The 12,721-nt window shown below is 50.9% G+C and overlaps 4 protein-coding genes across 4 annotated transcripts; 2 read left to right on the top strand and 2 right to left on the bottom strand.

Annotated features, from left to right (window-relative positions):
• Positions 1-1,756: 1,756 nt before the first annotated feature.
• Positions 1,757-3,268, top strand: B9G98_03113 (hypothetical protein; the record flags this gene model as incomplete). The annotated part of the gene is made up of 3 exons (XM_024809670.1): positions 1,757-2,042; positions 2,087-2,562; positions 3,011-3,268. 3 exons carry the CDS (start codon positions 1,757-1,759, stop codon positions 3,266-3,268), a joined length of 1,020 nt encoding a protein of 339 aa, XP_024665438.1.
• A 207-nt stretch (positions 3,269-3,475) lies between these two features.
• B9G98_03112 (hypothetical protein) lies at positions 3,476-4,528 on the top strand (the record flags this gene model as incomplete). The annotated part of the gene is made up of 3 exons (XM_024809669.1): positions 3,476-3,659; positions 3,704-4,179; positions 4,238-4,528. 3 exons carry the CDS (start codon positions 3,476-3,478, stop codon positions 4,526-4,528), a joined length of 951 nt encoding a protein of 316 aa, XP_024665437.1.
• Positions 4,529-5,461: 933 nt separating this feature from the next.
• B9G98_03111 (hypothetical protein) lies at positions 5,462-9,324 on the bottom strand (the record flags this gene model as incomplete). The annotated part of the gene is made up of 2 exons (XM_024809668.1): positions 5,462-5,466; positions 5,493-9,324. The coding sequence occupies 2 exons, from the start codon at positions 9,322-9,324 to the stop codon at positions 5,462-5,464; spliced, it is 3,837 nt and encodes a 1,278-aa protein (XP_024665436.1).
• Positions 9,325-11,480: 2,156 nt separating this feature from the next.
• On the bottom strand, positions 11,481-12,689 carry B9G98_03110 (Seipin; the record flags this gene model as incomplete). Its single annotated transcript, XM_024809667.1, has 1 exon — positions 11,481-12,689. The coding sequence occupies one exon, from the start codon at positions 12,687-12,689 to the stop codon at positions 11,481-11,483; it is 1,209 nt and encodes a 402-aa protein (XP_024665435.1).
• Between the last annotated feature and the right edge of the window lie 32 nt (positions 12,690-12,721).

The following is a 12,721-nucleotide window of genomic DNA, read 5'->3' as shown; positions in this document are numbered from 1 at the left end:
CAGATTCTCAACAGTCTGGAGAACAGAAGTAATAACTGAGGTCAGACCAGAGCTGGGTGAGTCACCACAAGCACATGCCGCACGAGGAACCAGACTCGGGTTGGTGATGGTAGTGGTCATGATAATGGTGCAGAGAGATCCAGAAGGAGCACCCGATCCAGAAGAAGAGTGAGCACTGGAGCCAGAGGCACCTGAGCCGCTAGGGGTAGCTGAGCCAGAACGAGCACTGGAGCCAGAAGCACCTGAGCCGCTAAGGGTTGCTGAGCTAGATTGAGCACCGGAGCTAGAAGCACCAGAACGGCTGGGGGTAGCTGAGCCAGAGGGAGCACCAGAGCTGGAAGCACCAGAACGGTTCGAGGTAGAGGAACCAGAGTGAGCTGGGCTAGAGGCGACAGGGCCAACGGTACCGGAGAACCCACCAGAGCTAGATGGGTTCACAGTGTTAGATGAGCACGGGCCAACCGTAGTCAAAGTGATGGGACCACTAGTGCACGGCTTCAACAACGGAATGGTGATAGGTGAGGAAATTGTGGCGCCGATTTGGTTGACGCTACTGATTAGCTTGTTAATGTTGTCGATATCAGCACAGTCGTAGCAGCCACTAGACTTGGCTAGAATAGAAGCAATCGTACCAATGACGCTGTTCAGGCTACCGATAAGACCCGAAAGAATCAATTTGAGGACGGGAGCCAAGACACCGCTGCTATTGGCAAGTTGCTGTGCAACATTCTCAATAACAGTGACCAAGTTATCAACGATCTTGAAGATCGACAACAGCGCATCACCAGCGAGACACGTAACCCCACCAAGGGCAGCAAGCAGAGCGTCGATGGCACCGGTAACTGCAGCAAGCAGAGGGCTAAGCGCGCCAATATTACCGGCGGCGTTACCGAGAGCATTCAGTAGTTTTTCAACAGTCTGTAGAACGGAAGTAATAACGGAGGTCAAGCCAGAGCTGGGAGATTCACCGCAAGCACACGCGGTAGCGCTGGGGATAAGGCCAGTGGTAGTGATGAGGGTAGTGCAGACAGAAGCAGCAGGGGCACTAGAGACAGCAGAAGGTGAACTGGATACAGCTGTGGGCGCACTGGAGGCTGCAGAAGGTGCACTAGAAGCTCCCTTAGATCCACTGGGAGCCGCAGAAGGTGAACTGGAAGCTCCCTCAGACCCACTGGGGGCCGCAGAATGTGCACTAGAAGCTCCCTCAGGAACACTGGAAACAGCCGAACAGTAGCTCAAGCAGGCTGAAGGTGCTGTAGGGAATGCAGGAATTCCTTGAACGATCGTGAAGGTCTTGACTGCTGAAGCGAATGCCGCTGAGAAACTGCTAGCAACCTCAGCTGCCGAAGAAACATCGGCACAAGCAATATCGCTGGGGAACCCGGCAAATAGTTGAGCCTCGATCTTAGATGCTGGGCTCGCAAGCGAAGTAATGTCTCCAACAACAATGCCTCCAACATTGTTTGCAGAAAATGCATTCGCCTTGGCATTGAGGCTATCCATCAGAGTTGCAATATCTGCAACAAGGGTATTCAACGAGTTAATGTAGACAATAGCGTTGTTGGAAGCAATCTGGGGAGGATTAGCAACGGCAGCCTGTAGGCTCATAACCGAGCTGTACAGCGGGTAGTAGCTGTTCTGAATTGCAAGAGCACCACCCAAACCATCACTGGACTGCCACTGTTGGACAAGGGAGTTTAGAGTGGTCAAAGGAGGGATGACAGCAGAGATGGAGCTAAGAATAGGATCGTTGACAATGCCAGGCGCGGATGAGGTTACACAAGGACCCGCAGATGAACTAGAAGCACCTGAGCCGCTTGCAATAGTGGAGCTGGACTGTGCACCTGAGCTAGAAGCACCTGAGCCCGTAGCTGTAACAGAGCCGGACTGTGCAGCGGAGCTAGAAGCACCAGATTGGCTAGGAGTAGCTGAGCCGGATTGTGCACCAGAGCTAGAAGCACCAGATTGGCTAGGAGTAGCTGAGCCGGATTGTGCACCAGAGCTAGAAGCACCAGATTGGCTAGGAGTAGCTGAGCCGGATTGTGCACCAGAGCTAGAAGCACCTGACTGACTTGGGGAAGCTGAGCTAGACTGAGCTGGGCTAGAGGGGTTCACAGTGTTAGATGGGCAAGGTCCAACCGTAGTCAAAGTGATGGGACCACTAGAGCACGGTTTCAACAACGGGATGGTGATAGGCGAGGAAAGCGTGGCCCCAATTTGGTTGACACTGTTGATAAGCTTGTTGATGTTGTCGATATCAGCACAGTCGTAGCAGCCACTAGACTTGGCGAGAATGGAAGCAATCGTACCAATGACGCTGTTCAGGCTACCGATAAGACCCGAAAGAATCAATTTGAGGACGGGAGCCAAGATACCGCTACTGTTAGCGAGTTGCTGGGCAACATTCTCAATAACAGTGACCAAGTTATCAACAATCTTAAAGATCGACAGGAGTGCATCGCCAGCGAGACAGGTGATGCCACCAAGGGCAGCAAGCAAAGCCTCGATAGCGCCGGTAACTGCAGCAAGCAGAGGGCCAAGCGCGGCAATATTGCCGGCGGCGTCAGCAAGACCGTTGAGCAGATTCTCAACAGTCTGGAGAACAGAAGTAATAACTGAGGTCAGACCAGAGCTGGGTGAGTCACCACAAGCACATGCCGCACGAGGAACCAGACTCGGGTTGGTGATGGTAGTGGTCATGATAATGGTGCAGAGAGATCCAGAAGGAGCACCCGATCCAGAAGAAGAGTGAGCACTGGAGCCAGAAGCACCTGAGCCGCTAAGGGTTGCTGAGCTAGATTGAGCACCGGAGCTAGAAGCACCAGAACGGCTGGGGGTAGCTGAGCCAGAGGGAGCACCAGAGCTGGAAGCACCAGAACGGTTCGAGGTAGAGGAACCAGAGTGAGCTGGGCTAGAAGCTCCCTCAGGAACACTGGAAACAGCCGAACAGTAGCTCAAGCAGGCTGAAGGCGCTGTAGGGAACGCAGGAATTCCTTGAGCGATCGTGAAGGTCTTGACTGCTGAAGCGAATGCCGCTGAGAAACTGCTAGCAACCTTAGCTGCCGAAGAAACATCGGCACAAGCAATATCACTGGGGAACCCGGCAAATAGCTGGGCCTCGATCTTAGATGCTGGGCTCGCAAGCGAAGTAATGTCTCCAACAACAATGCCTCCAACATTGTTTGCAGAAAATGCATTCGCCTTGGCATTGAGGCTATCCATCAGAGTTGCAATATCTGCAACAAGGGTATTCAACGAGTTAATGTAGACAATAGCGTTGTTGGAAGCAATCTGGGGAGGGTTAGCAACGGCAGCCTGTAGGCTCATAACCGAGCTGTACAGCGGGTAGTAGCTGTTCTGAATAGCAAGAGCACCACCCAAACCATCACTGGACTGCCACTGTTGGACAAGGGAGTTTAGAGTGGTCAAAGGAGGGATGACAGCAGAGATGGAGCTAAGAATAGGATCGTTGACAATGCCAGGTGCGGATGAGGTTACACAAGGACCTGCAGATGAACTAGAAGCACCTGAGCCGCTTGCGATAGTGGAGCCGGACTGTGCACCTGAGCTAGAAGCACCTGAGCCCGTAGCTGCAACAGAGCCGGACTGTGCAGCGGAGCTAGAAGCACCAGATTGGCTAGGAGTAGCTGAGCCGGATTGTGCACCAGAGCTAGAAGCACCTGACTGACTTGGGGAAGCTGAGCTAGACTGAGCTGGGCTAGAGGGGTTCACAGTGTTAGATGGGCAAGGTCCAACCGTAGTCAAAGTGATGGGACCACTAGTGCACGGTTTCAACAACGGAATGGTGATAGGCGAAGAAAGCGTAGCGCCAATTTGGTTGACACTGTTGATAAGCTTGTTGATGTTGTCGATATCAGCACAGTCGTAGCAGCCACTAGACTTGGCGAGAATAGAAGCAAGCGTACCAATGACGCTGTTCAGGCTACCGATAAGACCCGAAAGAATCAATTTGAGGACGGGAGCCAAGACACCGCTGCTATTGGCAAGTTGCTGTGCAACATTCTCAATAACAGTGACCAAGTTATCAACGATCTTGAAGATCGACAACAGCGCATCACCAGCGAGACACGTAACCCCACCAAGGGCAGCAAGCAGAGCGTCGATGGCACCGGTAACTGCAGCAAGCAGAGGGCTAAGCGCGCCAATATTACCGGCGGCGTTACCGAGAGCATTCAGTAGTTTTTCAACAGTCTGTAGAACGGAAGTAATAACGGAGGGCAAGCCAGAGCTGGGAGATTCACCGCAAGCACACGCGGTAGCGCTGGGGATAAGGCCAGTGGTAGTGATGAGGGTAGTGCAGACAGAAGCAGCAGGGGCACTAGAGACAGCAGAAGGTGAACTGGATACAGCTGTGGGCGCACTGGAGGCTGCAGAAGGTGCACTAGAAGCTCCCTTAGATCCACTGGGAGCCGCAGAAGGTGAACTGGAAGCTCCCTCAGACCCACTGGGGGCCGCAGAACGTGCACTAGAAGCTCCCTCAGGAACACTGGAAACAGCCGAACAGTAGCTCAAGCAGGCTGAAGGTGCTGTAGGGAACGCAGGAATTCCTTGAGCGATCGTGAAGGTCTTGACTGCTGAAGCGAATGCCGCTGAGAAACTGCTAGCAACCTCAGCTGCCGAAGAAACATCGGCACAAGCAATATCGCTGGGGAACCCGGCAAATAGTTGAGCCTCGATCTTAGATGCTGGGCTCGCAAGCGAAGTAATGTCTCCAACAACAATGCCTCCAACATTGTTTGCAGAAAATGCATTCGCCTTGGCATTGAGGCTATCCATCAGAGTTGCAATATCTGCAACAAGGGTATTCAACGAGTTAATGTAGACAATAGCGTTGTTGGAAGCAATCTGGGGAGGATTAGCAACGGCAGCCTGTAGGCTCATAACCGAGCTGTACAGCGGGTAGTAGCTGTTCTGAATTGCAAGAGCACCACCCAAACCATCACTGGACTGCCACTGTTGGACAAGGGAGTTTAGAGTGGTCAAAGGAGGGATGACAGCAGAGATGGAGCTAAGAATAGGATCGTTGACAATGCCAGGTGCGGATGAGGTTACACAAGGACCCGCAGATGAACTAGAAGCACCTGAGCCGCTTGCAATAGTGGAGCCGGACTGTGCGCCAGTGCTAGAAGCACCTGAGCCCGTAGCTGCAACAGAGCCGGACTGTGCAGCGGAGCTAGAAGCACCAGAACGGTTCGAGGTGGATGAACCAGACTGAGCTGGGCTAGAGGCGATGGGGCCAACGGTACCGGAGAACCCACCAGAGCTAGAGGGGTTGACAGTGTTAGATGGGCAAGGTCCAACCGTAGTCAAAGTTATGGGACCACTAGTGCACGGTTTCAACAACGGAATGGTGATAGGCGAAGAAAGCGTAGCGCCAATTTGGTTGACACTGTTGATAAGCTTGTTGATGTTGTCGATATCAGCACAGTCGTAGCAGCCACTAGACTTGGCGAGAATAGAAGCAAGCGTACCAATGACGCTGTTCAGGCTACCGATAAGACCCGAAAGAATCAATTTGAGGACGGGAGCCAAGACACCGCTGCTATTGGCAAGTTGCTGTGCAACATTCTCAATAACAGTGACCAAGTTATCAACGATCTTGAAGATCGACAACAGCGCATCACCAGCGAGACACGTAACCCCACCAAGGGCAGCAAGCAGAGCGTCGATGGCACCGGTAACTGCAGCAAGCAGAGGGCTAAGCGCGCCAATATTACCGGCGGCGTTACCGAGAGCATTCAGTAGTTTTTCAACAGTCTGTAGAACGGAAGTAATAACGGAGGGCAAGCCAGAGCTGGGAGATTCACCGCAAGCACACGCGGTAGCGCTGGGGATAAGGCCAGTGGTAGTGATGAGGGTAGTGCAGACAGAAGCAGCAGGGGCACTAGAGACAGCAGAAGGTGAACTGGATACAGCTGTGGGCGCACTGGAGGCTGCAGAAGGTGCACTAGAAGCTCCCTTAGATCCACTGGGAGCCGCAGAAGGTGAACTGGAAGCTCCCTCAGACCCACTGGGGGCCGCAGAACGTGCACTAGAAGCTCCCTCAGGAACACTGGAAACAGCCGAACAGTAGCTCAAGCAGGCTGAAGGTGCTGTAGGGAATGCAGGAATTCCTTGAACGATCGTGAAGGTCTTGACTGCTGAAGCGAATGCCGCTGAGAAACTGCTAGCAACCTCAGCTGCCGAAGAAACATCGGCACAAGCAATATCGCTTGGGAACCCGGCAAATAGTTGGGCCTCGATCTTAGATGCTGGGCTCGCAAGCGAAGTAATGTCTCCAACAACAATGCCTCCAACATTGTTTGCAACAAATGCATTCGCCTTGGCATTGAGGCTATCCATCAGAGTTGCAATGTCTGCAACAAGGGTATTCAACGAGTTGATGTAGACAATAGCGTTGTTGGAAGCAATCTGGGGAGGATTAGCAACGGCAGCCTGTAGGCTCATAACCGAGCTGTACAGCGGGTAGTAGCTGTTCTGAATAGCAAGAGCACCACCCAAACCATCACTGGACTGCCACTGTTGGACAAGGGAGTTCAGAGTGGTCAAAGGAGGGATGACAGCAGAGATGGAGCTAAGAATAGGATCGTTGACAATGCCAGGTGCGGATGAGGTTACACAAGGACCTGCAGATGAACTAGAAGCACCTGAGCCGCTTGCGATAGTGGAGCCGGACTGTGCACCTGAGCTAGAAGCACCTGAGCCCGTAGCTGCAACAGAGCCGGACTGTGCAGCGGAGCTAGAAGCACCAGATTGGCTAGGAGTAGCTGAGCCGGATTGTGCACCAGAGCTAGAAGCACCTGACTGACTTGGGGAAGCTGAGCTAGACTGAGCTGGGCTAGAGGGGTTCACAGTGTTAGATGGGCAAGGTCCAACCGTAGTCAAAGTGATGGGACCACTAGTGCACGGCTTCAACAACGGGATGGTGATAGGCGAGGAAAGCGTGGCCCCAATTTGGTTGACACTGTTGATAAGCTTGTTGATGTTGTCGATATCAGCACAGTCGTAGCAGCCACTAGACTTGGCGAGAATGGAAGCAATCGTACCAATGACGCTGTTCAGGCTACCGATAAGACCCGAAAGAATCAATTTGAGGACGGGAGCCAAGATACCGCTACTGTTAGCGAGTTGCTGGGCAACATTCTCAATAACAGTGACCAAGTTATCAACAATCTTAAAGATCGACAGGAGTGCATCGCCAGCGAGACAGGTGATGCCACCAAGGGCAGCAAGCAAAGCCTCGATAGCGCCGGTAACTGCAGCAAGCAGAGGGCCAAGCGCGGCAATATTGCCGGCGGCGTCAGCAAGACCGTTGAGCAGATTCTCAACAGTCTGGAGAACAGAAGTAATAACTGAGGTCAGACCAGAGCTGGGTGAGTCACCACAAGCACATGCCGCACGAGGAACCAGACTCGGGTTGGTGATGGTAGTGGTCATGATAATGGTGCAGAGAGATCCAGAAGGAGCACCCGATCCAGAAGAAGAGTGAGCACTGGAGCCAGAAGCACCTGAGCCGCTAAGGGTTGCTGAGCTAGATTGAGCACCGGAGCTAGAAGCACCAGAACGGCTGGGGGTAGCTGAGCCAGAGGGAGCACCAGAGCTGGAAGCACCAGAACGGTTCGAGGTAGAGGAACCAGAGTGAGCTGGGCTAGAAGCTCCCTCAGGAACACTGGAAACAGCCGAACAGTAGCTCAAGCAGGCTGAAGGCGCTGTAGGGAACGCAGGAATTCCTTGAGCGATCGTGAAGGTCTTGACTGCTGAAGCGAATGCCGCTGAGAAACTGCTAGCAACCTTAGCTGCCGAAGAAACATCGGCACAAGCAATATCACTGGGGAACCCGGCAAATAGCTGGGCCTCGATCTTAGATGCTGGGCTCGCAAGCGAAGTAATGTCTCCAACAACAATGCCTCCAACATTGTTTGCAGAAAATGCATTCGCCTTGGCATTGAGGCTATCCATCAGAGTTGCAATATCTGCAACAAGGGTATTCAACGAGTTAATGTAGACAATAGCGTTGTTGGAAGCAATCTGGGGAGGGTTAGCAACGGCAGCCTGTAGGCTCATAACCGAGCTGTACAGCGGGTAGTAGCTGTTCTGAATAGCAAGAGCACCACCCAAACCATCACTGGACTGCCACTGTTGGACAAGGGAGTTTAGAGTGGTCAAAGGAGGGATGACAGCAGAGATGGAGCTAAGAATAGGATCGTTGACAATGCCAGGTGCGGATGAGGTTACACAAGGACCTGCAGATGAACTAGAAGCACCTGAGCCGCTTGCGATAGTGGAGCCGGACTGTGCACCTGAGCTAGAAGCACCTGAGCCCGTAGCTGCAACAGAGCCGGACTGTGCAGCGGAGCTAGAAGCACCAGATTGGCTAGGAGTAGCTGAGCCGGATTGTGCACCAGAGCTAGAAGCACCTGACTGACTTGGGGAAGCTGAGCTAGACTGAGCTGGGCTAGAGGGGTTCACAGTGTTAGATGGGCAAGGTCCAACCGTAGTCAAAGTGATGGGACCACTAGTGCACGGTTTCAACAACGGAATGGTGATAGGCGAAGAAAGCGTAGCGCCAATTTGGTTGACACTGTTGATAAGCTTGTTGATGTTGTCGATATCAGCACAGTCGTAGCAGCCACTAGACTTGGCGAGAATAGAAGCAAGCGTACCAATGACGCTGTTCAGGCTACCGATAAGACCCGAAAGAATCAATTTGAGGACGGGAGCCAAGACACCGCTGCTATTGGCAAGTTGCTGTGCAACATTCTCAATAACAGTGACCAAGTTATCAACGATCTTGAAGATCGACAACAGCGCATCACCAGCGAGACACGTAACCCCACCAAGGGCAGCAAGCAGAGCGTCGATGGCACCGGTAACTGCAGCAAGCAGAGGGCTAAGCGCGCCAATATTACCGGCGGCGTTACCGAGAGCATTCAGTAGTTTTTCAACAGTCTGTAGAACGGAAGTAATAACGGAGGGCAAGCCAGAGCTGGGAGATTCACCGCAAGCACACGCGGTAGCGCTGGGGATAAGGCCAGTGGTAGTGATGAGGGTAGTGCAGACAGAAGCACCGGGGGTATTTGCAGCAGCGTGGACCTGGCGGAGGAAAATATCGGACGGCTTTTGGAGTTTGTCGGGTATCAAGGGCGGTGAGTTTAGAGTGGTCAAAGGAGGGATGACAGCAGAGATGGAGCTAAGGATAGGATCATTGACAATTCCAGGTGGTGAAGTGACGCTTTGAGCGGCCGCGACGCAAGAGAGAGATGCGGCAATAAGCACACCCACCCGGCCGTCGTTAACTTTCATCGGCGGGATAATGGGGCACTTGACCGTAGAAAGAAATATTTATAGGTTAACGCAGCGGGGAAGTTCATTTCGATGCAGTTCCCGCACTCTTCTTGCATTGGTATGCATGTCAACGTGGTGCACGCAATGCATGGTTGTAGCATTTGCATTTGCAAGCTATACAATACATTCGGAGACGGAATATGAAGCTAATGAGTAACGTAAAATGATCCGCAGCACAAATATCATTTGTTCGAAGAGGAATACGAGATAGGGTAATGATAATTTACTCCTTTGTTGCAAATACGCATGGTAGTACTTTAGCAAATTGATCTTAAATACTCCTAGCTGTACTATTTTAAATTTTCTGTGTGGCTCAAACATTGCTGAACGGTGATATCAGTTGAATTATGTCCGTTTAGCTTCAGAAGGTTTTGCTCCGTTAATTCTGTTCTAGATTTGAGCAAGATACCTAGTCCGCCTGCGTCCGATCATCTGCATACTTGCAGTTATATGCAGTGAGAGCTGCATGCAGTGAGGCGGAACCAATAACCAGATGGCACTAGAACGGAAAACTATGCAAAACTGATCTCAAAAGAGAAAATCGGATCATTCTTGTAAGTCTGAGCTCAATGGTGGAGTCATGTTTACTGAGTGACATTTGAGGTTGGATGCATGGGGGTCTATGCTGTGCATTCCAACGGTGCACAACTGTATGCCATATTTGCCTAGAGATAGTAGTTGCCGATGTTTGCTAAGAATGAGAGCTAATCAGAGGCAGACAATCGATTCTGTGGACTGGTAGTTGCGAATTTTTTTAGGTTTGGTGTAGTCTGCCAGTATATCTGAGCCTTCGGTTTACACTGGCTCAAGTCTCATAAAATTCTTTCGCTTTACATCATTTACTATTTTAGTAGCTCGCACTATCGATGATTTAGCGTTCTATACTGTCTGATGCAGTCGGTTGTGAGTTCAACGCAACTTGAAAACCCCGATCCAGTATTGAAAACCCCCAAAAAAGACAGTGAAGAACAGTGTTGACTGCAATCAAATTCTCGGCGCTTTTTCTATCTTTAAAGGCAATACTTACCGCGTGTCCACGACGATTCATGGTTGAAGCTCTATGGGTCTGATTTCTTGGCTGACATACATACCTGCAAGGTGAGCTGCATCATCTCTGCAATGCGAGCTGCATCTGTAGTTGCAACCCAGTTTGGATGTAGGATGGATCTGCTCCTTTGTTAATAGGCTGACATGATGCAGATCGCTGCATATAGCACGCGCGAGGTGAGCCAAGAATGTGACCTGCGCGTCGTAAATCCAAAAAGCTATTGAAAATTGATTGTCACTTTCACAGGTCAGGTTTATGAGAATTCATATAGCCTATTCGCAGATGCAAACAACTCTTGGGAATACCACGATGCCACGTCTCTTAAATCTGCCGTAGTTCCCTATCGTACCGCCCGAACATCCCCGCTACGCATTTTAAGTAAGCGACTCTGAGGGCCCCACTTTTTTCTATGCATCAACGGATCGCTAAGGCTACTGCATATTTCGAATGAGGCGTAAAGAGTGCTCTATTGTCTGTTCGATGAAGTTTTGGCGCCCGAGTTCTTATGCATAGGAGTTTTATGGGTGTTCTTCATCTTATTTGTGTTTTCTGAGTCTGGAAAGCCCAAATTAAAACACCTGCTGCGGGGTTCAACCATAATTAGAAAAGCGTTAGGCGCCAGGCGTTAGGTGGCAGGCGTTATGCGCTATGCGTTAGGCGCTATGCGTTAGGCGCTATGCGTTAGGCGCCAGGCGTTAGGCGCCAGGTGTTATGTGCTAGGCGTCAGGCTAGGCGTCAGGCGGCAAACGTTGGGGCTCTCATTGAGGTTGGCTTCGGGGCAGAGTTTAGCCGTAGGATCGCGACTATTCAGGGCTCCCAATTGAAAACGATGCTGAGTCACTATTATGTACTTAGTAGTCGGGAGCCATCTTTGATATGAAGCCTAAAATTACAAGCACTTTATATGCATTGCACTGGTACGTAAACGAATTATGAATAACCACAAGTCAACGTCCAGGGATGTCATTAAAATCCGCTTTTTTTTATGATTGGGCTGGGACGCAACATACATAGCTACTTGGACACATTAGCAGTCGACATCTTTTTGAAAAATAATATCACATGTTCAACCTTTTCTATTTCTTGGTTGGCCTGGCTTGAGAGCCGAAAAACTCGACGAACCGGCTCTGGAGGTGTCTTGCATCGTAGATTGATTGATCAAACTTTCGAAATCATCGATCGTCGTCGCTGGTGTTTCAGCTTCGACCGTGTCAGATGCGTAGGATACGTTTGGTGTGTCCTCCTGACTATGAGATTCTTCGAATTCTTGCGCCTGCGTGGTCTCTCTGGTGTGCTCACGATTTATATTCGCATCTACGGGGCCGGTGGTGAGTGGCTCCAGGGGGCTACCCGTATCCGCTTTATAGTGATCCGAATACTCGAAAAAATATTCAGACGGTGGGTTCAGACTTTTGTAGTGGCGCCTTGATACACTTCTTCGCGGGATCTGTATCTCGTGTGACGTCAATTTGTCGCTCCGCTCATTTGCCTGGGCATTGCGACTGCGAATGATGAGAATTGTTCCCAACGTGGCCGACAGCTCCCAAAACCACACAAACAAAGTGCCAAAGAAAAATGACAGCAGCTGATACTGTGACATCAAATAACGAACACCTCTAAGTTGAGGTTTCCAAATAAGACTCGCGTTTTCCAGATCGATCCGGCCTTTGATGTGCACAACAGCGTATTTGTAGTTGCGTTTCAACGAGCGAATTTGATCGAACAGTCTCAAATCCATAGTCGATGTTTGTTTTATAAGTCCAAAAACATACAGCGGCGCGAATGTCAAGGTGTTGAGCGACTCAAGCAGAGGGCTCCTGTAAGGAAGGATTCCCGTGAGCATAGTAGTGCTACCCGATCGTACTTTCATCCTCGTTTCAATCGCGATGCTGGACGCACCATCAATGGCAGAGTCAACTGTCTTCTCATCAGCTAAAGTTACCGTGATTCCGAAGTTTCCAATTTGTTTGTTACGATCTGATCTCTGCATTTCCAAAGCCAAGTTTAGTGAGTAGTCGACATGGCTGAATGGAAGATGCACCAAATCAATAACGCAAAGCGAATAATTCTTGTGCCGCACGTCATGGTGAAAGTACACTGCGGAACGAACCTCCGACTGAGGAATGTAGAAATGGTACACGGTTGCGTAGACGCCCGCGGCAATAAATAATAACCAAATAGCAGTTCCAAATACCAATCCACCAAATATGAGAACGCTCATCCCTTTACTAGCGAGCGAGCGCTTACTTTTTGAGCTCGCGACCGTCGCACCCATCACGCAGTGCACGGAGGTATAATTATTAATGG

Source organism: Wickerhamiella sorbophila (genome assembly GCF_002251995.1).
Source record: "Wickerhamiella sorbophila strain DS02 chromosome Unknown contig3, whole genome shotgun sequence".
NCBI classification, from domain to species: Eukaryota; Fungi; Ascomycota; class Dipodascomycetes; order Dipodascales; family Trichomonascaceae; genus Wickerhamiella; species Wickerhamiella sorbophila.
Note: the sequence above shows the minus strand (reverse complement) of the source record. Positions and strands in the feature narration are given on the sequence as shown.